The sequence below is a fragment of the Anopheles moucheti genome, chromosome 2 (genome assembly GCF_943734755.1).
Source record: "Anopheles moucheti chromosome 2, idAnoMoucSN_F20_07, whole genome shotgun sequence".
Lineage (NCBI taxonomy): Eukaryota > Metazoa > Arthropoda > Insecta > Diptera > Culicidae > Anopheles > Anopheles moucheti.
Genome location: NC_069140.1, coordinates 19,267,019 through 19,293,737, shown reverse-complemented (window position 1 = coordinate 19,293,737; position 26,719 = coordinate 19,267,019). Strand labels below are relative to the sequence as shown.

Sequence of the window (26,719 nt, the reverse complement as noted above, 5' to 3'; positions counted from 1 at the left end):
ACCACATACAGTGGATGGTATTACCGTTCGGAGAAATAGCGAGACTGCATACGTCCTTTAGCAGCAACATCGCCATGAGTTAATTGTGGAACTCATCTCCTCATACAGCATTACATCCTTTCGCAAGGGTGTCTCTTTTTTTTCCACCGCTCGTAATATGATATTACCATCATGGTCCGAATCGAATTCTAATCACGCTTAAACGCGCACTGTTGTATGAATTTATTCACCGGGTTTGATATTGTACGACAGGTTTAGTAGCAGTAGTAGTGGTAATAGTAATAGTGATACTAGTTGCGACAATACAAAACGTATATTATGATGATGCCACTGACTGTGGATGGTGGGGCTAAAAATCGCTACCGGTAGGTTCTCCAACGCTACCCTCCAACCGAACGCATCGCGCGAACGTGCTCGTTGTTGCTGTGTGTGCCGCCACAATCCTTGCTTCGTTTCGCTCGTTTCACCGCCCTTTCCTCTACTACCGATCGCTGATCACGTGAGAATAGTGTCGTCCAGTTCCTCCTCCTTGCCGACGGCCTGCAACGCGACCTTCCGCAGCACCTTACTGACGACCTCGCTGAGCGATTCCCGGGCACCCGGTTCCAGCAGCGTAATGCACCGCTGATGGAACTCCTCGCCGTCGCGCAACCGTAGCACATGCACCAGCGCGATCTCCGAGTTGGACCGTACGTAGCCGTTCTTTTCCTTCGTTCCGTTGACCAGCATCGGAATGGCGAGCTTCAGATACTCGGGTGCGATCCGTTCCGCCGGTATGACACGCGCCAGATACGTGCAGGTTTTGGCGAGCAGTTGCTTTACCTCGTTGCTGCTGTGGTTCATCGATTTTACGAACGGTGCGATCACCGCCGTCGACAGCTTGGCCGTACCGTCCGTCATGCCGTACTGCAACAGATAGCCACCGGCTCGCACACCGTTCATTGCGACCGAAATCTTGTCCGACACCAGAGCGCCCGTGATTACTTTGCAAACTTTCGGCTCATACTTCGTGGTTACAATACCGGCGGGATGCTCTTTAAGCACAACGAACAGCGCCGCAGTACGTCCGTGCCGCAGCGTTCCATCGTCCCCGTAGTCCTCGTTCAGCATATGGCCCGTGAGCGCATCGTCCAACTGCTCCGGTGTTAACCAGCGACATAACGCCCCAAAACAACCGGCCGCCGCCGCACGGCTAACATCTTCCGGATGTGCCAACATTCCGGCGAGCGTGGCATAGATCTGTTTGCGCAACGGTTCCGTCATCTTGTCACCGGCGGGCGTCACAATACCACGCAACGCTTGCAGCATGGTCTCCCGGACTGCCGAGTCATCCGCATTCTTGATGCCGTTGTGCATCTCCACAAACAGCGGATCCGGTCGGGTGTGAATTACGATAAGTTCGGCCAGTGCGTGCCCGGCCTTGATGCGCACCGTACGGCTTGGATCGTGCAGCGCCTTCAAGAAGGTGGTCTGAAGCTGTGGCAAGAATTGTTTCAGCATGATGCCCACCTTATGCAACAGGATAGCGAGCGTTTCCAACACAGCCGCCTTAACACCCGCATTGAACCGATCGCCCAGGATACGAATCAGCGGACCAGTGATATGGACCACCGACGGTTGCAGCGATGTCGGTGAGGTTAGCTTGATCACCTCTCCCAACCCCTGGGCTGCATTTTCCTTCTCCTCCGGCAAGCCGTTCAGGATAGCTTCGCGGAAAACGGGCAGCAGCGGAGTGATACCTTTCGGGAGACAGAAACCAGGCAGTTCCCCACCCTTCGGTAAATCGCTGCTGGCAAACTTGACCGCCTGTCGCACATCGGTTACGTGTGCGATCTGTTGCGCCGAATCCAGCGTCTTCGTGACGGCATTCAACGCATCCCAGGAACGCTGCAGTACGTCACGATCGCCATCGGAAAGCAACCACAGCAGTCCGCGCAGTAGTTGCGGTACGTACTGCGAGTAATCGCCCGGTGAGTGTGTGCAGAATGCGCACAGTAGCGTTGCGGCAGCACGACGAGTCTCGGGTATTTCAGACTTGGTCGACTCCATCACCGTGTCCATGATCGTACGAATGCCTACCTCGTCGCTGACGGATAGAATAACCGCTTGACAGTACTCCAGCTCTTGCACTTCCTCCGGAGTTCCTTGTGCAGCAGCCAGCGCAGCTAACAGTGCGGGCAAAATCTTAGGCAGATACTTCGTTAGAGCCTCGCCAGCTACGGACGCCAAGATCGAGAGTGCCTTCGTATTGACCGGTTTTGCTGTCAGTTGTGGAATTAGATAGGGTAATACGACACGCGACTTGATCGCCATAACCTGCCGCAACCCATCCAGTGTCCATTCCGCTACATCCGGGTCCGGGTCGGCAAGACTCTCCAACATCGAGGGAAGAATGTCCTCGAGTGCCCTTGCACCCACTGTCGTGTGCAACGAATCGAACGTTTTTGCCGCTGCGTGACGTACCTCCGGCAATGGATCGGCCAGTGCCTTGCGTACCGTTGGCACAAGGCTGTTCACGAATGTAAGCACCATGTCCCGGGACGTGGATGCCATAATTTCCGACAGTCCAATACACACACCCTGCCGCTGATCCGCTTGGTCTGAGCTTAGCCCACGCTCTAGAATTGGAATAATCTCCGGTAGGACTCGCTCGCCTAGCTTACGCACCAAATCACCCAGAGTACGTGCGGCAACTTGTCGCTTGTCGTAGCTAGTGCTGGCCAGACAACCGAGCAACAGTGAAAACAGTGTAGGCAGGATCTCACGCAGCGTCCGTGGTGTATTCGTGACAACTACCTTCCACACGTGCAGTGCCGCTTGGCGAACCATAAGCGAAACATCGCTACGGCCCATATACAACCCAGCCAGCACCCGGTTACGTCGATCAGCGCCAAGACTGCGGATGATCGCTTTGTGGCTCTGCTCAGTACCGAAATTATCGTCCTCCGAAGCAGTCTGCGTTGTCATCTTGCCCGATACGCCGGAAATCTTGTACAGCAGATCGCCCAACAGCTGAACCGAGCTGTACCGGATGCGCCAGTTGTCATCAAACAGACCCTTTTCCAACTCCGGCAGCAGCAGCGTAATTGCTGATTCGGCGTACAGATTTACGATACGCTGGCCCGCCTTCAGTGCCGTGTCACGCACATATTCATTCTCGTCGGCTAGCGCCTTCAGAATCGGGTTAATGATTTGACCAATGTACGGTGTGAAATCATTCGGGAACGCTGACGGCATGTAGATGAACATCATGATGTAGCCATCCTTCACGTGGGGCGCAATGTCCGTTCGTTCGGCCGTCGCGATAATTTCGGGCATTAGCTTGTGCAATTTCTCAACACCCAAACCGCCCACCACCTCCGATAAGCCCTGGGCGGCACCGGAACGATCGACGCTGCTCGATTCGGAAGTGAGCGTTTGCATCAGCCAGGGCAGCAGATCTTCGAACGACGATTCACCCATTCCGCGCACCATCGCACCGAGAGCACGGGCAGAAACGCCACGAACCTCCGGAACGGGATCCAGCAGCGAAGTCTTCAAGCCCGGAATAATGTTCGGCAGGTAGGGCGTTAGATCTTTCTGGTCAGTGAGCGAGTACATGTTACCGATAATCTGTGCCGCCATCTTCCGCGTCTCGGTCGAACGATCCATAAAGGCGCGCTGTACTACGGGCATAATAAGAGCCAACGATGGTGCGTCGATAAAGTGTACAAACTTCGTCTCGAGTAACGATTGCAAACAGGCGGAGGTTTTGCTCGATGGATCCTCCAGCGCCGTCAGAAGCACCGGTACGATAGCCTGAATTTCGGGATTCTTTATGACGCTACCGATCACTCGAAGTGCATTCGCGCCGGCCTCCTGTACCTTGATGTGGGAATCACCCAGCACCTCCATCAGCTTCGGCACAATGCTCGGCAGGCAGGAGGACAGCTGTTTCGGTGCACAGAATGCCATGGAACCGAGCAGCTCCACAGATGCAGTTTTCGTACGCCACGAATCTTCATCGAGCGCGTTTAGCAGCGATGGCAGCACGAGTTTTACACCGTGAGCCGACAGCTTGGCCATCACCGTTTTGGCACACTCGTCCGCTGCCTGACGAACGTACACCGACGAGTCACCGAAGCACTGCAACAAATGGGGCAACACGTGCACTATGTACGGCTCAAACAGCCGCCCAAGTGTGCTGCACAGCATTTCAAACGCAAACAGTGCGCCCTCGCGTGACTTGTAGTTCTTCTTGTCCTGGATGTAGTGCGTCAGCTTGGACATAATGTCCAGCTGCTTGAGGGAAAGGATGCCGAGCCCCTTAACCACACCGGCAATACCGTAAGCGGCTCCGCGTCGCACACCATACTTCTCCGACTTTACCAACTGTTGGAGCAGCTTCTTCACGATTTCCGGCGCCTTATCCTTTACCGAGGGTATCAAATGTGGAATACAGTTTGCCACCGCTTCCTGCACCTGTTGGGAGGGAGTTTCGAGTGCGGCCAGCAGCCGATCGATGATCGGTTGGATACGCTCATCTTCACGATCCAAATGGCGCGCGAGTGATCCCATCAGAATCACTACCGCCTGGCGAATGTTATCGTATGCTCCCTTGCTCGGTGCCTTATCGAGGAAGTACTCGAATGTGGGCAACAGATATGTGACACTATCTTTCCCATGGTGATCGACGATTGCCAGCGACGCTGCAAGCATTTCCTTGTGTACAATCTCTTGCCGATCGCGCAGCCCCGATCGCACCATGAACTGAATCACACTCTTTACCAGTTCGGGCGTGAGGAAGGGAGATATACTACCAAGCGTTATAGCGACACCACGTCGCGGACCCCACGGATCGATGGCTGGTTCCACTTCACGATCAAACTGGTCGAGTTTCGCCGGTATCATCACTACCTTCTCGCGGTAGATCTCGAGCAGTTGTTCCACAACGCCGTCAATAGTGGATGAGTCCTCCACAAGAATCGACACAAGAGCAGCCGCAGCTGCCTTCTGCACGCACAGCTCTGGATGTATGATATCCTTCATTAGCTCATCTGCCATCACAATCGGCACTTCGTATCCTCCGTCCTGCCAGATCCCCGTCGCTAGCTGCTTAATGTCCGGTGAGAGATCGTGTTTCGCTACCCACAGACGGCGCGTTAATCGCAGCCCAAACTCATAATCGTCCGCAATCGATGGGAGTACATCGATCATGATCGCTAGAGCACGCAACGCTACATCCCGCACCGCATCCAGTTCCTCCTGCAATGCTACCAGCAGCGCTTCAATCTCACGTTGATCGGCCCGGGTGGTGTATTCGCGACCTGAGCAACTTTCAGCCACATCCAACAGTGCGGCAACAGCTTGCGTTTGGACGCGTCCTCTATGCTGTTGAATCAATCGCAGCAGCAATCGAATCATTTCCAGCCGGGGCATATACAGCGGATGATAAACGTCCTCCAGATCCTTCCCATCCACCGTGTCGCCCTTGAGCTGTGCATGGTACGCAATGATCTGCACACCGTTGATCAATAAGCTTTCGTCTTTCTTCGCTTCGGGCAGTGTGAGTGCCCGCTTGAGGAACTCGAACGTATAGCTAAAGGCTGGTGCATCCAACAGGTAGCGTTTGCTTGCCTCCTCTTCGCGATGTACGTTGTACATATCGATCGTTTCGTCGTACAGAGCCACCAGAATATCACTCACCAGTTCCACCAGATTAGCAGTACACCAGCTTTCCTCCAGATCGCAGTGCGGTTTGCTTAGGCGAATCGTCGCAATAGCAATGTCGCGTCCCAGCTCTACACGTTCCTCTTCGAAACAGATGTCCTTCAAGCGGTAGTATAATTTCACCATCGCCGGTGCAGCAAGTGGTGACGAGAAAACGCGCAGGATCGAGGGCAGTAGGGCGGGGAAAAACAGTGGCAATTGTTTCGGGGTACCTTTGGCCGCACCCTCGATTTGCGATATGAGCGTAGTGATGGTGTCGTGCAGTGCCTGCAGACGAACCTTGATAGCGTTCTCCTTTTCGCGCTGCTTGTCGATCACCTCCTTTTGCTTCGGTGTCAGTTGCGGTGGTTTCCATTTGCCTTCCTTGCGGCGTTTCTCTTCCAGCTCGCGGCGCAGCTGCAACTCTTCCAACTGTTCTTTGTAGCTAAAAATACAAAATACAATGTAACAAACAAACACGGATATACTATGCGTCGGACTCACCTGTATGCCTTATTTTCGCGCTTCAGATGGGCGGTTTGAATCTGCTCGTCCGTGTTCGGTATCACACTCTTGTCGTACAGTTCGCCGTCCGGTGTCAGATACGTGAAGTACTCCTCGTCCGTCACGTTGGACATGCGCGAATTGTTTAGCTGATCCGTCACGTTCTTTACCAGCACCGAGAGGATCAGCTCCGGACTGATGCGTGATAGTGTCGCGAGCGTATTCTCGTACATGGCCGTCGCCTTGTAACCGTTGAAAAATACCTCTTCGATTTGAGCAGTATTTAGTGCGATAAATTGCTTGCCATTCAGTCCGTAACGCTCCAGTATGCTTTCCCACAGATCGTTTCGCACAGATACGGCCGCTGGATGATGGGAGCAAAGCAGCGCACTGAGTGCTAACGATTGTGCGTCCGGATTGGCTACCTTGTCCACATTGCACACGGTGCAAACGGCATCGACTAGTGCTTGGGCTGGTGCTGCACCCTCTTCGCCAGGTTCACCTTCGTTGAGTATCTTTGTGTTCTCCACGTAACGGGTCAGTTCCGCTAGCAAGCATTTCGCCAACGATACTCCTTCCTCGCTGTTCACTATCTTTGTCACCAGTGGTAAACAGTATCGACGAACCTTTGTCTGTGAGGACATTACACAAACGATTGCCGCACGAACCAGAGCATCGACACTTCCCTTCAGTTCGTTCCGATGTTTGATAAGCAGCTGCTCACAGATCACCATCACATAGCAGCGCGTTTCCGCATTGGTCGTCGCAAGGAATCTGTCGCTTAGGAACGGTGACTTGCCCGTATCGAGCACTATGTTCCAGAATTCCTTCAGCTTCTCACACACGCTGGGATTCGTTAGCAGTAGAATGCAAGCTGCACCGACACCCTCCGAAACGACAGGTGTTTGCGTTGGACTTTGAGCTGCTCGTTCGACGATCTTCGACAGGGTTGTAGTGAAATCAATCCCATTCGGCAGCTTGCCATCGTGCAGGCAGGAAAGGAACCACTGGAGATAGCTCGTGCGAATAGATTGCGCTTTCGCTTCCAACCCCTTCTTGAACAGTTGCACAATTTTGCTCGGTACCTCGCCCCGATGGTTTACCGTCCACAGGCCAAACATTTCCAACGCATGGCATACCACTTTCTCCTGTATTTCCGCTTCGATCACTTTCGAAAAGTGGTCACAAACAGCGGGCAGGATGGTTTGAACTTTTTGTGGTGGAATTTTGTTGCAGCTGAGATTACCAGCACCCTGAAATAGGAAGAAAACAATCCCCAGGTTAATTAGCGGAAGGTAAATGAGAATTAACCGGTAATACTAACCTGAAGAAGATTTATCCGCAGTTCCGCCACGGTAATCTTTCCGCCTGAACCGTTCAGTACGGCAAACACTTCCTTGAGCAATGTTTCGATCGCACTGGCCGTTCCACATTTCAGCGCGACCTGCTTGAGGGATTCTACAGCTTCCTGCCGCACCGTTTCCTCCTTCGAGGCCAAATTCTGCACCAGCGGTTTTCCCAAGTCCAGCGCGTAATCGCTCACATCCAGCTCGATTTCGTTCACTATTGCACCAACGGCTCGGAGAATGACTTCCGCCGATCGAAGCATCGATCGTTGCAGTGCCGGTACAACGATCGTACGCAGTTCATCTTTCGTTATGGCTTTTAACAGTATCGAGCAGGCGACGATGTCACTCGCGTGCGGTTTTGTCTTTACCGTTATCATTCCCTTCACCAGGTGATCCAACAGCTTGGCCTTGTGCTGATCCAGCAGCTCTACCGTACCGTTCTCTTGGTGCAAATACCGCACAATCGTACAGAGCATCACAATCACCCCACTGGATGATTCCAGCGCTAGCAACTTGTCGAAGTATCGCTGTGCAAGCGTTTTCTCGCTCGCAAAAAAATCCCTCAGGAAACTGTACGCTTTGTCCGATATCTTCTGTATGCCCGATGTTAGGGATAGCTGATACAGACCGGCTTGGATTTCGAGCAGCTTTGGAAACTCCTTCTTTCCCACGGCCGTCTCGTGGTCGGCATGCAGCGCAATCAGGTTGGCCCATCCTAGGGCGAGGGCGGACGCTTGGGCAGCTTTAATCGGAGGCGCACCGGCAAGGTCCTTCGTAAGCAGTGCCTTCAGTACGGCGTTGAAGTGTTCGTAAGTTAGATCGGGATGTTGTTTCAGCACTGCAACCAACAATTCCTTCACGAGCGTTTGCGATTCCGGATCCTTGTATTTGGTGAGTGTTGTCCCAATCACTTTGCATATTCCCCGCACGATCGTGGCGTTAATACCTGCGGAGTATTACGAACCATGATTAAAAACATGATTTCACAATGTTGTTTCGGTACATTGCGGACAGATGGGAACAGCAGATTGAGGTTAGATCGACACGGAACACAGACGGTAGCGCACGATTATAGATAGACACCGGTAGATAGCACACGTCACCCACTTACCGGGATTTGGTAACACCGCGATCACATTTTGGAACAGTTCCGGGCGTTCCTCGATCGGCACATTCAGCACTCGGTTCGGCAAATCTTTGAGGGCTTTAGCAAGCTAGAAGAAAAGATATCGTTGTCGGCATTGAAGTAAAATAGAAATAAAGTAAAAATTCGACTCTGCTGCCAAACCGAGCATTCGGACAGTTTCCCCCATCGAAGGATATGCTTTGATTACCTCTGCATCAGCCATTTCTGGGTTAAAATTTAGTCGTTTTCAGTGTGCCAATCGTCTCGAAAAATTTCAACACAAAAAGTGGACAACTGGACAAGCGGTGTATTTTTTCTTTCTTCGCCCTTCTCGTGATAGCTCGCCTTTTTGACAACGGCTGTCAAACCGGACGATGCCAAACTTCGTGTGGCGAAACATGTTAATTTCCCCAGCACCCTCTCCCTTTTGCATTTACTGACGAACCGAAAAAGCAAACAAATGAACGACTTCAGTTAGATTTACAGAATATGTATTTCACGTGTTCAGCACACGCGTTAAACAAAATATGATTAAAGTATAATGTCACTGCTGGCCCATCCGATGTCATTGGCTGGCTGCAAAGGGGTGACTTCTCGACGCCGCGTCAGATTCGTCGTCATCCGGCATCCGTACATCCTCTTACTGCATGGGACGATTTCCACCGCCAGTTTGCTGTTGGTACACCTCGATCGTGTCGCCTTCCTCCATTTCCAGGGTGGTCGGGGTATCGTTCTCGTTGATCGGTTGTCCATCGAACCGGAAGCGGACGACTTGCATCGATAGACCCGCCCGATCGCAGTAGGCGTTCATCAGCTTACGCAGTGGAGTATGCTTTTTGATTTTGAACTGAACAACAGCGTTGTCCTGTCCGAGTACCTTCAAATTGATGTGCTCTGATTCCGAGCTTTTCGAGTCCTTCTTATCGTCGGCCATTGTGCAGTTGTGCTTACTGTGGTTGCTTAAAAACACTCAAATGCTATACGCTTGTTCCGGACAAATTCACGTGCTAACGCGTCGCTTTCAATACTGTACTGCGAAGCTGCCCAACCACCGCTTTGGTATTGATTCTTTGACAATTTTCGCCCGTTGTCTGGTCAAAGCGGCAGAAAAGTGCGGGATCTTGCCTTTCGCCCCATGTGCTAAAAATCAACACAGTGTTCTAAAACGTTAAATAAATACAAATAATTCCACTAAACACAAATTTGGGCAAAATCGTAACCAGCAGTTGTGTTTGTCCGGCATGTTTTCAAGTTACTGATAGTATTATTGAATTTTGCTGGAGTTCTGGATTTAAAAAATTAAATACAGTTCACAAAATACCAAAACCAATGTTGTCCGTACGGTTGCGATTCTACCCACAGTGCAACGGTTCATTTGTTTACAACTGACACCGTCAGCGACGGCTTGCGATTGTTTGGTTTTTCTTCTAGTTTTTCTCTCTCACTATGGCCGTTTTTCGTTGTTTCTGCTGCCGTTGTTTTGTGTGTTTTCTAATTGTTTTATCATCCATTTAAGTACTGTTGAAACATTTTGTATTAAGCACATTTTTCCTCCATAAGAATGTGTGATGAGCGATTCCGATGAAACCGACGTGTTGCTGCTTATACCGCCCGATTTTTTCAATTGCGAATCGCCCGCTATACTCACGCCGCGAACTACAGCCAACTGTTCCTTCGACGGTGTGGATTGCCTGTCTTACGCATCATTTGCCCAGCGTAGTAACGTGAAATCGATGGCAGGGATAGGGAATTATTCGATGGTCGGTTGTACGGCGGCCGAACGAACCGAACACTATGTCGCTTCCACCCCATTCAAGCACCACACGCATAAGGAACCGCTGAAGGAGCAGTACTTACTGCACGAGATAGATCGGTTCCTGCAGGAAGATGATCCCCAAAAGCAGCAACAGCGCCAACAAACTCGCACAAATCAACACAACGTTCCCGTGCCGGCCAGTCCGGAAGGTTCGCTGATCGATGTAAACAGTCTTTCGATGCACGATTACCCATCGCTAACGAGAAACGATTTTAATGGACTAACAAAAACGGTTCCACCATGTGGTCCCGTACCGCAAAAGCCACCCAGGAACGTGCACGGTGGTATGCTAACGAAAGCATCCGGCAAAAATAGTCAACTGCTCAATCTGAGCGATATCTGGCAAACGAACGGTACGGGGCAACCGGAATATTCCAAGGTACTGCAAGAGGAACGCCTCCGAAGGCAGCATTGCGAGCGCAACATTCAATCACTCCACGTGAAGCTGCTCGAGTACGAAGAGAAAATCTCTGTAGCTCTGTCGGTGGACAGAGAGAAAGTATCTACCATTGCCAACTTGGAACAGGAAGCTGCCCACTTGACTAGCAAGCTTCGAGAGATGGAGCTAAAGCACATTGAAACACACGAAAAGCTAATGGCAGAGAATGTGGAGATAAAAAACAAGAATCTCTTTCTTGAGAAGGAACTGGCCGAATCGCTAAACCTTGTGCAAAAGTTGGAAGACAAAAAGGATAACCTGGAAGCGAAGATAGAACATCTTGCGACCGCAAATCGTGACGTGAACGATGTACACCGACAGCAAATGGAAGATCTTCAAATAAGGCTAGCAAACAGCCGTGACAACGAACGTCAGTTAAGGGAACAGCTAGGTAAACAACGGAAGACGAACGAGCAGCTTAATGGAGAATTACAAACAGAGAAGCAGAAGCTTGCCGACGGCGTAAGGATAAGGGCCGATTTTTGTGCACTGAAAACGAAAACGGACACGCTGGGGAAACGGTTTGCGGAAGTCACACGCGAGAACGAAAGTTTGCAGGAACAAATGAAACGCATGAAGGAACAGATTACAATCCACCAAGAGGAAACGGTAGGCAGACGTCTCACACAAAGTGTGTCACGATGGGAAATTTATAGCATCTCTTCTTTTCATTTCTCTTTTAGAAAAAATTACTTAAAGAACTAGAAATTCAACGCCTTTCGCTCAAAAAGTACTATCAATCACAACTCGAAGATGTCGTGTCGGACAAGTTGAAGGAATTCCAGAAGCAACTTGCAACCGTCGAAGAAGAGCTAAGGGATGAATCGAAGAAAAGGGAACGCAACCTAACCGAGCGGGCAAAGCGTCAGATCGAGCTGATCGATCAGAAACGGGAGCAAGAAATACAGCTTCTCACCGAGCGGTACAACGAGCAGGAATCGCTGTACCGTCTACAATTGACCAATTCGGCCAAGCGTATACACGAGCTGGAGGATAAGCTACGCACCATCCAAAGCCGTCGGGCGGACATTGCCGAACAGCTGCACTCGATCATGGAAAACCAATGGAAGCAAGCGCTCGACGTGCTGATGAGTCCTGGACAGCAAACCGGCTCGAACAATGCTTCCAACCAATCGGAGCTCGATGGAAAGGCGGCTAAATTTAACCGCCTCACTCTCGATAACGTCGACAAGGATCGTCTCGATGGGGTACGCTCGCTGAAAAACAGCTCCCTTCTAACCGATGAAAATGACTCTTTCCGAACGCCGGGCCGACAAACGGGTTCTGAAAATCAAAGAAAAACGGCAGATTCCAACGCTCCCAATTTCCCGAAAGAGTTGCTCCACAACTACATCGAGCTTTTACTACAAAAGTCACCTAACGATCTCAAACGGCTGGAAGAGGTACTGTCGAGTTGTCGTAAGCAATCGGAAAAGGAGTCTACAGTACGGTACACTGCCAATGATACCAATCCTTGCACGATGGGTGTCAAGTCAAGTTCTGCCACTGAGCTAAACCATCTAGGATTGGTGGGAAAATCTTCCAACAAAACACCTCGTCCGTGGAAATGAGAAATGTAGCGTTGCATGTAACGATGCACTAGACTGAATGCGAATCGTTTAGCTGGACAGTTTCGATAGCGAGATAAGCGAGAAAAAGATAGCAAATGTGTGCCTTTTTGAAGTAGGGTTCTATCTGCAGACGTGCCATGTATTGCAATACATGCCGCTAGATTGTAAATCAATTTTACCTAATTTCTTAGCACAATCGTTACATCAAGAAGATGAACAACAAATTGCAATAATAAACAGTGAAAAATTAACTGATTTGTATTCTAGTTTCTGCTTCGGATGAATCGCACTTCCTGCACAAAAGGGTGGTCTTTAATCTGTTCTTTACTCTGTTTATTCGATTACTACGCAATACAGATCATTTTCGTTAATATATACCATAATAGTAATATTACTATAATATTTGTCTTACTTTTCGTTATATGCAATAGTTTCCATTAATTTAAACCTTCGCATTTTGGTTGAGTGTCGTGCAGCCACGCGCAACTGGCGTTAGTTGCACTTTTTGCCCAGAAATATCGTCCAACTGCGCTCTTCTTCGTCGCACAGCTCCCTATAGGTGTAACTCAAAACGAACGGAAAACTTCTTCTTTACACGAATATTGTTTTGTTTTGCTTTTTTCCTAATGGTTTGCTTCCCACCGAAGGAAGAGTGTTCCGTGGCGTATATCATACAGATTAGGTGATAAGCGACGATGAACGTTCGATTTTACACATGAAAATGGTGCACCATTCATCATCCGATTCGAACAACGGTACGGAAAACGTGAAGCTGTAACTCAAAAGCTGACCCATCCAGCATGCATGCAGATGGGGACGATTGAAGCGGTTTTTTGCAGGAAATTCCTAAAATATGGCTTTGCACAAGTTGTTCAACAACAGTTCGTTTGCTGGCCAAACTTCTAATCAACTTTTTGGAATGCTTTGCGGTACGTGACTTCGAAACATTATCGGCAGTAGATAAACACGCTTTGTAAGCCGATAGTGGAGACCAGGCATCTAACGTATCATAACGTATTTTCACCTTTACATCCCGGTCTCCCGACCCCTTACCGCAATGATGTAGATGAGCCAGCACGGAGAAGAAACAGCAGCAATAACTAACAATTAAACACCTACGTTTTGCTTATTCCAACGAGTTCAGCGTCAGCAGCTGTTTGAGGACCTTCGTCTGGGATGTTTCGCGGATTTCACCCGCCAGGAACATCTCGTCCACGACCGTGTACACCTTGTAGAAGTTAAACACCAGATCCAGCTCGCACACGTTGTGGAAGTACTCGTTTAGCACCTCGACAAAGTTGTGAATCGCCTCCAGATAGCACAGGTTGTTGTCGTTCACATCGACACAGATGCAGAAGTACAGTCCGGCATACCGACGGTACACGATCTTAAAGTTCCGGAACTCGACAAAGTTTGTGTGCTTTGCGTCACGCACCGTCACCACGGCGTGCACCTCCTCAATCAATTTCTGCTTTTCGTCATCGTCAAAGTTCATGTACCATTTGGCGAGCCGCGTCTTGCCCGCACGGTTCTGTATCAGAATGAAGCGAATCTGTGTAACGGAAATATGTGGGTGGAAAAGCGGATGCTCGTTATCAGAATCTTATGTCGATACGCGGGAGTGGGACGTTGCGTGTTTTGCTGATGAGATGGAACCACGGTCCACCAGGTTTCTTACCATCGTGAATGTTTCGGCCGTGTAGGAATGTACGGAAGAGAGCGCACGTCGCACCAACTAGTGGGTCGGTTATAAAGCAATTCCTCCAAATGGATGTAAACCCTTGGGAGGGTTTTCTTTTGTTGTTTGGCGAAAGAATATAGGGGTGTCTTATGATTTGATGAGATTGATTATCAATTTTTCGCTTCTTCAGCACAACGTCAAGTGTATCTTGACAGCTCACGATGTACTGAAGCTGCTCATCGACGACACCAATCTTTACTGCAATCAACTTCGTATATAATTTAAATCCAAATGGGCTACTTCACTACAGAAGTTTGAAAAAAGCTGAAAATGGATTTTTTGTAATTTAGAAATCATTTTTTATTACCAATAAATCAGGTCCATTAGGGAGCTTGCTACTCGTGTGCATACACCATAGTTTTTATTGACGCTTTTGAGGCCTTTATCCGAAAAGCCTTTTTACCGGTTCAAACAAGAACAGATTCGAAGCATAAAAATGGATGTTTTTTGTTTGCTAAATTTTGCAATTAATTATTAAATGGTTGAAGTGCAAAATTTTCGCCAATTTTATTACACTATTTCCGTTTTATCGAATTACAAAACCCATGTACGTTTGAATCCACTGACGTTTGAAATTGAATCCGGAGAACTGTCATAACAAACCCTATCACAACGTAAATAACACAGTGATTTCACATCAGTGCGAAGGAAGGAAGGAGTGATTTGAGAGAAATCTGCGATTTTTTCGTAACCTTGCTCAAATAAGCGTTGGTCGAGCGTGTGCTAACTAGTTTTCCTGTCGTGAGAAAGAATGCTGCACCCCAATATGCTTTCTTCGTGGTTATTACGCTCAGCTAGTAAGCTGACATTTCCCACCCGTGCCTATTCAAATGTGGCCACTGCTAGCTCAGCCAAACTGCAGGAGCTGGCCCTGGAGGAAAAGTGCATTCTGGTAAATGATCGCGATCAGTACACCGGAAGTGCATCTAAGCGGGACTGCCATCGTGTCGATCCTGAGGGTAACATTCGTTTGCATCGAGCTTTCAGTGTGTTCCTGTTCAACAGTGCCGGAGATATGCTGTTACAGCGCCGATCCGTCCATAAGGTATGAATAGGATATGAGGCACAGAAACACAATCGAACGCTTACGCGCCACTTTCTCCTGCCGATTTCACACCGCGTGTCCGTTAGTTTGGGGTGTCTGGGATTTTGAGCTCCGTATCGTTGCCGTTTTTCCCTTACGTCACGAAGGGCGGCTTCAAGATGCACGCATGAATAATTCAAGCGCTTCCGAAATGGTCATTCCATATCACCGTTGTGCTAATCGTTTGTTTTTCGACGCATTTAACATTTCCATGACAACGGAACGGTACCGGTACTCACTGACCTGGAAGATAACATTTCCCGATTGTTATACCAATGCTTGCTGCAGCCATCCGTTGTACGACATCGAAGGCGAGCGAGAAGAGCTGAACGCGCTCGGTATTCGACGTGCCGCCCAACGGAGATTAAACTATGAGCTTGGCATCCCGATGGCACAGGTAAGGGCATATTGAAATAGTCGACAGTAAATACACATCTGCTAAACGGCCACGGTAATATAACCAGGCACGACCGGAAAACTTCCACTATGTTACCCGCATTCACTACGCCGATCGGGGCGATGGTACGTGGGGAGAGCACGAAATCGACTACATTCTGTTCCTGCAGAAGGACGTCGAGCTAAAGCCAAACGATAGCGAAGTGAGCGAGGTGCGTTACATCCCAAGGAAAAGACTGAACGATACGATCGCTAATCTCGACGCACCGCTAACGCCCTGGTTCCGGCTGATCTTACAGCACCGTCTTCCACTATGGTGGGATAATTTGCATCGTTTAGATAGCTACGAAAATCACAAACGGATTGAACGATTCTAACCAAACGAATAACAGACCAAAATAGGGCATTATTGGGACATACCAACATAGGACTAAATCTTAATAGTCCCATGCAATAATAATATTACTTCAGTACGGTTGCAGGGAATATTTATGGTGGTTAGCAGAACATTCGGAAGAAATTGAATATTATATGAACCTATTTTTCTACTATAAAAAATCTTTTGTCGTGATGTGCTAGTTTATTATATCCGAATTTAATGCCTAGTGGCTTAACTTCTCTAACCTCTCTTCGCAATGCACAGTATCATTTTCCACAACAGCTTCTACTTTAAGCGTTATATTTCTTTACAGTAGTTGAAAAGGCGCCGCAAAAACAGCAGAATAGACGTGAGTATAAATTACTGAGTAAAAAATATGAATCACTTGTTTATCAGCAAGCAAACCAGCAAAAATAAAAGCATCTCATTAATTGGACGGTTCCACTATTTACGACAGCAACGAAACGAAGCCTTGCGAGAAGCCCAACAGGCCCAATCGGTCCCACCATCCCCACCAGCGAAAGCACAATGAAAAAGCCGACTTGGGACCGAGTTCGCTCACGACCACCGCATACGGAGCAAATGGCAACTTCGTCTTGAGGTCTTAGCCCGTTCTCGTTCGGCTCTTGGTCCCGGTTGTTATTCATTTCATCCTCGTTCGTTGCGACGACCCACCCGTGCGCACGCACGACATCAGCAAGCGCAGAACCGCGTCAGTCGCGCACAAACATTTGCTCGAAACGGACCACGCATAGCACACACTGTGTCGCGCTCGGTTCGTTGCCTGCTACGAATGCGGTTTTGCGTGCCGCTTTAAGACGGACGGTCCCTGGCGGCTGGCGTGAAATTAAACGTGCTCGACGTGCAGGTCACGCATGTGAGTTTCGTGCCTTTTACAAGCGTGGGCACTCGAAGGAAAAATCCCACCACACATTTACCCCTAACGTTGCGCGGTCGTGGTGTGGTAGTGTTTCGAAGTGAAGCTGCAACGGGTGTGATTCGATGCAAATTTGGTGATGCAAACCAGTGTGGTTGTGATAATAGGCAGAAAGTAAAACGGCAAACATAGCCCAAACTCCAGTTTTAGTGACCGGAAAGAAAGAGAAGAAACAAAACTAGAACCAGCAGGCACCAATAAGCTTAATTTTAACTGAAAAGTTCCACCAAACCGGTTCAAGGTAGTGGCAGACTGCTGCACAAACTGCAGTGACTACGCAAGTGGTAAAGTGACCGGCAAAGGTAGCATCGACAGTGTCGAAAAAAAAACCGTTCGCGAAAAGGAAAGTTTTGTCCACGGTGCACAACAAACTCCCCCGGTGCGCACCCTCTTCGGAAAGGTTCCGTATCGCTTTTGACTGTGGTAAGTAGAACACGCACGTACAATGCGCGTCCAGAATACGCGAGCATAAGGGGCAGCATAAGTAAAGCGAGTTTAATGGCCTCCTTTGTGGTGGTTTTATTCTCCACCGGACGGGCATACGTTACAAGCGTATCTTAGCAACCGGTTTAAGCAGAAGCAACGTCAAGAGAGGTGAGCGATTTTTGCAACATCGATCGATCGATCTTGCAGTTTATGTACTTTTGTTTAATGCTCCCACACCTATGCAAAGCCGGGGGTGACTGAAGAGAAAAGTGGGTGCTGGTAGGGTTAAACGATCGTTGCAGCAGCGGATATCGAGCCCAGTACGATAGAAAGTGAGCGCGCATGTTGTTCAATCCGGATGATTTGTGTGCGTTGTTCGCTACTTTTACTTTTCTTATCCATTCAGACCGCGCGAGACGCCACCGCGGAGATATTACAGTTGTTATTTGTTTTTAACACCACACGAATAATGTAAAATTGTGGAAGATGTGGATGGGGTGTGAATTGAACAAAAAAAAAAAGTCGGTCAAAACATTTCGAAGCTTTCCATCAATCAATCGAACCAAGAGAAAGGCAAATTTTTGTAATTTTCTTGCAATTTAATGCATCTCACAAACCTGGATTGTTGCAGTATACTGCAAAGGGTTTTTTTTTCTGAGAGTAACGGATTAAAGCTAACGAATAAAGTTACACTTTAAAACCTAGCCTCGTTTTAGGGTACGACCATGGTCGCTTGGTGCATTTCCCACACTGTTTGATATTCATGTTTCATGCCATCGTTGTTGCGCTAGTGTTCGTGAGCTGAAATCGATATCATCTTTTGCAAATAAAAGCGATACACATTTTATGGGTGCAAAGCAGCTTTATAAAAAAGGGAACGTCTGTGTGCATGCAGTTGGGTGCATTTTCATGTGGTCGCCCCTTTTCCGCTTTAGTTTATTCATCGTCTTTAGCTTCACAGGGGAAGCAAAACTGAAGGCAACATCATTGAACACCTCTCTAAACGTTTTTGGAGCGGATTGTTTCATGGGCAATTGTGTGGTGGAAGGGTTTTTCGGAAAGGTTCACCAAACAGTGGCGCAAATCTGCCCCAACCCAAATAAGCCCGCTGGCATTTAAGCGTCACAATTGCACGATGTAGATGCCACTTAGCTACTGCACTACTCGTGCCCAAAACTTGTGGTGGCGAGCAAAATGGAACCCAACTTGCTCCGCCATACACCAATGAACGGCTTTATGCAGACGTTCTTACCTCAGGCAAAGCGAGCACCTTCCCCCGTGCACGAACGGACTTCGAAAGTGGAGTGTGTTGATATCGTAAAACCGTCACCACGAACCGTTGTCTGGTTGGCTGGCTCGAGAGGAAATAGGAAAGGCAGTTTGCAGTCGCTACACAAAAAATAAAACCACTTGGCCAGCAAGAATACATAAAGGTTGGGATTGTCTGAAACTTGTTTACCGCGTACAGAACAAGTTCAGCGAGCTAAACGGGTGTTGGAAAATGAAACACCTTGTCTATGAGCCGAATGTAATCCACCGGGGTAGTTGGCGCACACTCCTTTGTAGGTTTTCTTACGAAACATTGTTTTTCTTCCAGTATCGCAATCTTTTACTTTTATCTACAATAGTGATCTAACCTTTACGCGAAACTCAGAACACAATTTCTTCAATCGAAGGTAAAAAATTCAACCTCTTTTTGTCTGAAACATTAACAATTCTAGTGCGTGCGAGACCTAATCAAACTTTAAGATTGCATCGTGTGATAATGTTGCTACGTGATTTGCGATTCGGCGCGCTGGGCACAGGGCTTCACAACTTTCATTTCTTTCAATAAACCCTTCAAATAGGTCAAGTGCATAAGCAGTCAATATGTACGTTTATCCTAAAGCATTTTAATTACCAAACTGCCCTCCAACTTGATGCCCTTACACTATTGTGTGGGTCAGCAAATTCGATGTGTAAGAAGACATGTTGTAGTATTTCATTCTTCTGTTTTGCCTTACCTTATTTATCGAAATTGCACCTTCCCAGCTATACACAGAGACCATTCATTTTGGACAAACTTCAAGTCAAAAATACACACCATTAAATAAGCCAAATAAACATTTCCCTCTCGGTCAATGTTACGGTCATTGAACGTTTCGCTGCTGTTGCTGGTCTTCCCTTTCATGGTATATCTGCGGAGACGAACGCTAACCACCGTTCAACGTGGCCAACGCGTCACTAATGCGTAGGTAGCAATCTTCTCTTTGAGCTAAAGCGATGTAAACAGAATCGGAAAGAACGGAAAGACACTCGTTCATCGTAAACGTTCGTTATGTTCGTTTTATGTTGCAACAGCTAAACAATAAACATCTCTCAATTGTACAACCCCTTTTGTGTACTATTTTGGTTTTTGGGTGGGTGGGAGCATTTTGCGTTCCCTAGTGCCTTTCATCTGCAAAGAAAGCAAACAAAATATCAAGCCGGTTTCTCTCGGAGCTTTGCTCCACTTCCAAAAGGAAAGCCAGTTTTTTGGTGAAATGCCACAATATTTATTTGCAAACAACCGGATAAGCGTACGTGAAGCAATGATATCCACCGATGTACGGGCACGAGTACGCATGCAGCCTCTACCCGATGCCCAATTGATCACGCGAGTGAGGTGGTGACCGGTATGGTCTATTCGTTTGTAGCACAGTAGGACACAAACAGTCACGCCACCCGTTTCGTACTTTCCAACAGCAGAGCTGTGAGCATTTTCCTGCTTCCTACACAGATGACAAGTTGTGCCCAGACGTACTTCCTGCTCCTGCAGTCGCAATGCCCGCAGTGGCAATAGAAAGGCAACCCGAAAAGGAGGTCATATCTGGATGCACCAACACCATTGGTATCTGGGCTCCGTTTGCAATATTTTCCTGCACGAGAATGTTCCTATTTTCCCTTGCACAACACTATTCTGACTGCATGGGGTGATTTTTTTTTATTGCTGGAAAGTGGAACAGTACTTGCATACCGAACGCTTGTCCAGTGAAAAGAGGTTCATTGCCTTGCTGAACAGGTTAGAAAACAGTTCGATAAAGAAAGTGTATTACCAGCAACACCACAACACAATGAGCCCCACTCATAGATGGGTTGATTTGCATCTCAAGTTGCCAAACCTGTCCAATCTTCCCTTAGTAAGCAGGATTGTTGGCCGCGGCAAAGAAGATGTGACCGTTCGCTAATTATCGGTCCATTAAACCACGACTTACCATCACGCCCAGGTAAATCTGGCGTGCCTCGAATCGAGACAAATGGCCATAGATCATCATGGCTTTGCTGGCATTTTCTCCATTATTGCTCCAATTCTTTCCCAATGCGATTGAATATTCATCATCGCACGGGCACGAGTTGCGCGTTTGTCGGTAGGCGGTCACTAGCACTAGCTTCTTTCTATTTCGCATAACGTGATAATTAGGTGTCATGGATCAATCGTGATCTCTCTATTGCTTGCTACTACCGTCCGTCCGTCACGCAATTTGCAATCATGCCGCAAGTTGTTACCGTTTTTTTTTTCGTTATTTGATTGTCAAGTTGCTCATTGGTGCGATCGTACCCATCTTTGATGAAGAAACGTTGAAGTAGTCTGACCTGGACGATAGATTCTCTCCAACCCGAGTGAAATGGAAGCACACGCAAGCAATAAGAAGTGGTCTTGTGTTTGCTGTTGCTTAAAATATGGTTGTAGCTTGCGAATTTGCCAAGGATATTGTTTTAAACGTCATATATTATGAGAAGATACTCAAATGATGCTTAATAGAACCTCTTCGGCTCCTCTTTTGGCCGTAGTAGGAAGTATTAGCTCAGTTTTAACACCTCTTCTTTTCTCTTCTATTCTCTTGCAATCTGACGCTTTACCAACGCAACAAACTGCGTCTTAAACGTACTCTTTATGGTCGGTGAGTTTCTTCATTATCATCTTGACAATTCACATAACGCATGATATCTGAAGATCTTGGCACTTCACACGTTCAGAAGGAACGTGCGGGAAATGAGCACAAATGGAAAGATTCTTTTTTTCTTTTGTTACATAATGACGATGCTATGAGTGTTGAACCTTTTTCTCTGTAATGAAAAGAATGGGATGGTTGAGCAGTTTTCAGACATGGGCAGTTGTGTTCGGACGTGGCAAACCCTTATGCCTAGCTGATCAGATGCGAAAAGAAATAATTGCGGGAGCATAGTAATGTATGCAAATTAAATTTGGGAAGCTGTAGAAATGTGGAAGGGCAACACTTTTTCTAATTCTTCTTCTTTATCGGCACAACAACCTCAAAAGGGTCAAGTCCAGTTGGGATTTTAGATCACCACCAGCAAGCCCCAAGCAATACTTTTCAGTTTGTGATAAACGTTGGCAATACACAAATCTTATTTACTTACTTATCAGGTGCTATAATCGGTTCGCGGTCTTGGCCTGTAGCAGGCAGTAGTATACACGATCGTTGAACGATCGAGAGCCGTCGCCAACGAATCCAGAATTCCAGCCATTTTAATTTCATCTGTGTCCCTATCTACCAAGCCTCCTCTGTCCATGTGGACGACATAAAAGGACTTTACGGGCTGGACCGTCTGGTGTCATTTTCATGACATGACCAGCCCACTGGACCCTGGTGAATGGGCTGTACGACAGTGAATTCTACGAACAGTTCGTTGAGCTGTTTCTTCGTACTATACTACGTACGTACTATTTCGTACTATTCTTATGTACTTAAAATTCTTGTACAACTACAGGAAATAGACGGTTCCGTTATCAGACAGTCCTTCACAGAATCATTTCAAATTCGCACCACGATCTATCATTATCAGCATCAACTTAAGCGGTGGAGTCTGCTGGTACCCCAAAAAGTAAACAGTTTTATTAGCGCTCAAATGTGATCCCAGACCCGTAGAGCCGTACGTGATCACTCAATGCCGAATGGTATGCGTGTGTGTCTGGTTGACGTTTAAATTTTGACTAGCACAAGTCCGCACGGAACCAATCGATCCGTGCTCCTGCTCCGTGTATCGAGGGCTGAATGTTAATTAGCAAATTAGATGCATCGGTTTTTTTGGAGGCAGTATGCCGCACTAGTCGCCGCAAACCAATCTCTTCAGACGAAGCGACCTTTACGGTTTGGTACAACAAAATTGAACACACGAGCATGTTTCCGCCCGCATACATTAAGCTCTTGTGGGGAAAGATGTGGAAATCTTGGGACCACCCAACCTCGAACTCAAAAACCCTTAAAAGCGAATTATTCTGCGTGGATGCTGGTAGCTTATCTTCTAATATTAGGGCTCGAAGCAATCTTCCTGTGACTGCACGCAACATGTTAAGTATGCCTGCGAGTATACCGCTTAAAACCAACCAAAACGATGAGAAAGTTCAGCCACTTAAAGTCGCTGAAGACACAGGCTATAGTCATCGGCAATGTTGAAGATGAACGTTTGCTTCCCAGCAGCAACATCATGGGAACGGAGCGACCACCACTAAGTACCCAGCCCGTATTGTCTGATCGTATTAGTCTCGTTGTTGTCGTCGGTCTATGCTTTGAGGTGCGTTTTTTTTTACGGTGGGATGTAAGATAATTTTTAAACCTTCCCCACCCTCTCGTGGGCCCGGGTATGAGTTGCGGACACGGATACATCTGTATGCTCTTATGGAGTTTTGCGAAGCTGGCGAACCCCCAGTCGCGATAGTGTCACTTAACCCCGGTGGAAAGTGTTTCACTTTGGCTGTTTACCTTTAATAAAGCGGATGGGAGTTCCCGAGCAACGCACACGAGCTGTTGCGTAAATGTTTTCGTAAACCGTTGCAGCGAGCTGTCCTTTTTGGCGAAATTCACTTAATTTGTCTTTTCCGAGGTGTATCATGCCCGTCTCTCTTGGCTTGGCCGTAGCAATGACAACCTTTCGCCGTTGAAAAGGGAAAGCCTTTCTCGCTGACGTTCCACTTATCATCCTACTGTGGTCAAAAGGGTGTCGGACGACTCGGGGAAGGCTATAAAATGAAAAGGTGAAAAATCGATCCCACAATGAACGATCGGTTTGATGAGGTTTCGACCTGGGTTCGACTATCTTGGCGGCTGGGATACTTGAGCAGCGGTGAAGCAGCTGACAGCTGAAGAACAGCAAAGATGGCGAACCATGTGATAATAAATTCAAATTTCTCTCACGTTCCAACGCTGTTGATGGTGGCTACGGGTGACTTTAGACAGCCTGGGACTATGTTGATTTCAATTCATCCTAGCAAAACTAAATTTCGATATGAATATTTTTTTATTGTAAAAGATTATATTGAATTATTGTAACTTTTCAAAATTAATAAAGCAATGTAAATGCGGTGGTTAGTTATTATACCACATGAGATGGTTCTCCGTTTATGTAAGTTGTAATTGGAGAAGATATCCCCAATCCACAAACGATATTATGCAAGGCACTATTTTACTAAAACAATTATACAAACCATATTAAACATTTACACAATTGTTCCTGCCTGTCATTTGCAGAGTTGTGGCACCGATTAATAATGCAACTCAGGACCATAATAAACTACCGTCACAGCGTTTTAATGCCAATCTCACTATTCACCTGTTGTACTAGACCGGCTGTACCTTTCAAATTGCGGTTCCAATGAACAATTTTCTCCAATCCTCATTGTGGTTGGTGCAACAACCAAAAAAAAATTTACGTAAAATTTGCAAATATGTTTAAAAATACAAAAAAAAAACGGATGAATTTCAGTGATACCTTTCCATAAAACATGTTTTTTCGTGTAAAACTATAATTTTCTTTCGCCTCCCATCCTCGCCGCTGATTCTGTAATCAGCGGTGTAGGTGAATGGTGATGTTTCCGGTTGGTTGAACTGATAGTTCCACCTTTTTTTTCCTTCGTTTATCTGGTCCACCTATCATTTAGAAAGGTAAAAGACATACAAGACAAGGTCGTGACAAGAAAGGCTTTCGGAAACAAAAACCGTTAAATTTCGAGTTTGCCAAAAGAAAAAGGTCAAAACAACGTCACAAAAAGAAAGCGAGGGAATAGCGTTGGTGGCAGTGGTGGTGTGTGATTAAATCTTGATGACGTGAAGGTGAAACTGAAACCCCTCCGAAAGGACTTTCGGTAACGCCACCAAATCAAAGGCTTTGACCGCGCTATCACCGAACTTCCCGGGCGTTTTGTTGTGTAAGAGGTCAAAAGGAATTGTTTTACCGGTGTGCTTTTTCTTTTATTTCTTTTTTGGAAAACAAAACCAAAAATATGTTGCAAAACCTGTTTTAGCTTATCAGGTATGCAGCATCTGTGATGGTATGTTCGTACCGGATATGTTGTCTGGGTTGATAAATTTCAGCACCATGCTGAAGACTTATGAAACACATGTCGTATTGGATCTGTTAGAGGAAATGTGATTCAAATGTCATGTCAAATGTCTGCGGGAAAGTTAATATAGTTTTAAGCTCACGAATTTCAGGCATTTCTGCTACGAAATAATTTATTGCACATTGTGGGAAGAGTTACGAACGTAAGCGACGCACGTGCGAAAGATCTCAGAATGCATATTAATAAGATTCCTTCTCCGTAAATCATTCTCATCCCACATTAGCAAGCACTTCTGCTTAAGGAAAAAGTACATTATACCAGTATTGATTCATCGGTATCTGATCATCTACCAGCGCGATCCCTTACCGACTGTACATCAAAAGTACTAGTTTACACCTTTACCTTTATTATTCAATACTTTTGATCAGTGGCTTAAGCTGCATAACCCCCTTTACCTGAAGAAGGGCGAACAAAAACATACCCTGCTTAATAAATTAGCTTAATTTCTGCCATTTTGTTTCAATTTCATCCTTCAACGATCGGTGATGCCGGCGAACCAAACCAGAAATGCACCACAAACCACTTCCGATTTGCAGCGCACAAGCGTGGCGGAGGAGAAAAAAAGCACGAAAACCACAGCATCCGGGAGGGTTGTTAGGTTTGACGGGAAGAATGAAATACAGCCACCATTTCCCACCGACAATGCTTTCCAATCAATGCACCGGAGACGCGTTCCTTCCGTCAACAATTTTTTATCGCCCATTTATGGTTGGGTTTTGTGTGCTAGAAGAATGTCCATAACCGGGAGCGTATTACGCGAGTTGGGCACTCATTCCATGGCTATTGTTTCCCCACAATAGCGCCGCAGATGCAACAGCGATGCTACTGATGCACCCCACTGGTTGCGAGTGTAAACCATTTTCTACCCAACAACAATGCAGGTTCGGAATTGTTTTTAAATAACTTGATGCGTCTTTTCCGCTCCCAGCTGTTATGCCCTTACGCGATCTGATGTGGTCTCCCTGTGGACGCCTCCCATCTCACCTTGTGGTGTAAATGAGCCCGATGACACCTGGTGAAGAAAGTTGTCTAATTTTTCTTACCACTCGCTCCCGCTCTACACCACTTTGTCTCGCTGCAATTACTAATGATTGGTGCCGTGGAGTTCAATGTGACCATTAGCCGGTTTTCGGTGCAGGCAAGATGCAACCTCTCGCGAGTGCAGCCACAAGCCGTCGCTGCAATGTAGTGTGTGTATCGTCGCCTTCAGCATCGTCAGCCGTAATCGCCGGTGACGATAATGATCCGTAGTGAGCAGCAGCTCACTTTCAGATCGGTTCAGCGATCGCAGCGGCATTGTCTGGCACCGCGCGTCACACGCGTCGCCGTGTGCGCAGTGAAAGGTTCCAACCATTGCGTACAGGTGTGTCGATCTACTGCAATCTGGTGACTTATGCAGCGGTTACTTGCACCGGTAATGATAGCGGAAGACTGGTGTTGATGTAATTGCCCACCCCATATAATGTGGTGCAAAAATGGGGTCTGACTGGGCATTAGGTTGACATTATCCCGACTCATGGCCAGATTCTTCTATTTTGCACAATTTTTTTTTAACTGTAATTACTGTTAATTGAAATACCATAATGCTGTTCTGTTTCCCTATTGTTCTAAAAGGTTGCAAATCGTTAAAAATACGAAAGACTTAACAAGCGACGAACCTCGGAACTGAATTGTTACTTCCTTGTTTTTATATTTCAAACAAGTTTTTTTTTGTTTTGCTTACTGCTTGAACAATGGCGATTTTCAAGTGATTGTTGATGGAACATGAACACGAACAACTTTATTTTAAGACCCCGTAGGAGTATCATTTCAATCACCTTGAAGCATACGGGTACATGTCTCACATAAAAACGGTGATTGATTTTAAAGTTCTACTAGTGAT

General features: G+C 47.1%; 5 protein-coding genes across 5 annotated transcripts; 2 read left to right on the top strand and 3 right to left on the bottom strand.

The window, feature by feature from the left end:
* Positions 1-207: 207 nt before the first annotated feature.
* On the bottom strand, positions 208-8,925 carry LOC128298242 (eIF-2-alpha kinase activator GCN1). Its single transcript, XM_053033989.1, has 5 exons — positions 8,876-8,925; positions 8,653-8,755; positions 7,517-8,487; positions 6,193-7,445; positions 208-6,133 (listed from the first exon to the last, which is right to left on the bottom strand). The coding sequence occupies exons 1-5, from the start codon at positions 8,888-8,890 to the stop codon at positions 496-498; spliced, it is 7,980 nt and encodes a 2,659-aa protein (XP_052889949.1). The 5' UTR covers positions 8,891-8,925; the 3' UTR covers positions 208-495.
* Positions 8,926-9,147: 222 nt separating this feature from the next.
* Positions 9,148-9,723, bottom strand: LOC128298247 (small ubiquitin-related modifier 3-like). Its single transcript, XM_053033993.1, has one exon. It carries the CDS (start codon positions 9,599-9,601, stop codon positions 9,308-9,310), a length of 294 nt encoding a protein of 97 aa, XP_052889953.1. The 5' UTR covers positions 9,602-9,723; the 3' UTR covers positions 9,148-9,307.
* Positions 9,724-10,119: 396 nt separating this feature from the next.
* On the top strand, positions 10,120-12,829 carry LOC128298243 (uncharacterized). The gene is made up of 2 exons (XM_053033990.1): positions 10,120-11,531; positions 11,606-12,829. The coding sequence occupies exons 1-2, from the start codon at positions 10,236-10,238 to the stop codon at positions 12,491-12,493; spliced, it is 2,184 nt and encodes a 727-aa protein (XP_052889950.1). The 5' UTR covers positions 10,120-10,235; the 3' UTR covers positions 12,494-12,829.
* On the bottom strand, positions 12,819-14,369 carry LOC128298246 (AP-2 complex subunit sigma). Its single transcript, XM_053033992.1, has 2 exons — positions 14,172-14,369; positions 12,819-14,045 (listed from the first exon to the last, which is right to left on the bottom strand). The coding sequence occupies exons 1-2, from the start codon at positions 14,172-14,174 to the stop codon at positions 13,620-13,622; spliced, it is 429 nt and encodes a 142-aa protein (XP_052889952.1). The 5' UTR covers positions 14,175-14,369; the 3' UTR covers positions 12,819-13,619.
* A 519-nt stretch (positions 14,370-14,888) lies between these two features.
* On the top strand, positions 14,889-16,239 carry LOC128298244 (isopentenyl-diphosphate Delta-isomerase 1). The gene is made up of 3 exons (XM_053033991.1): positions 14,889-15,279; positions 15,569-15,715; positions 15,783-16,239. Exons 1-3 carry the CDS (start codon positions 14,986-14,988, stop codon positions 16,089-16,091), a joined length of 750 nt encoding a protein of 249 aa, XP_052889951.1. The 5' UTR covers positions 14,889-14,985; the 3' UTR covers positions 16,092-16,239.
* The last annotated feature ends 10,480 nt before the right edge of the window (positions 16,240-26,719 follow it).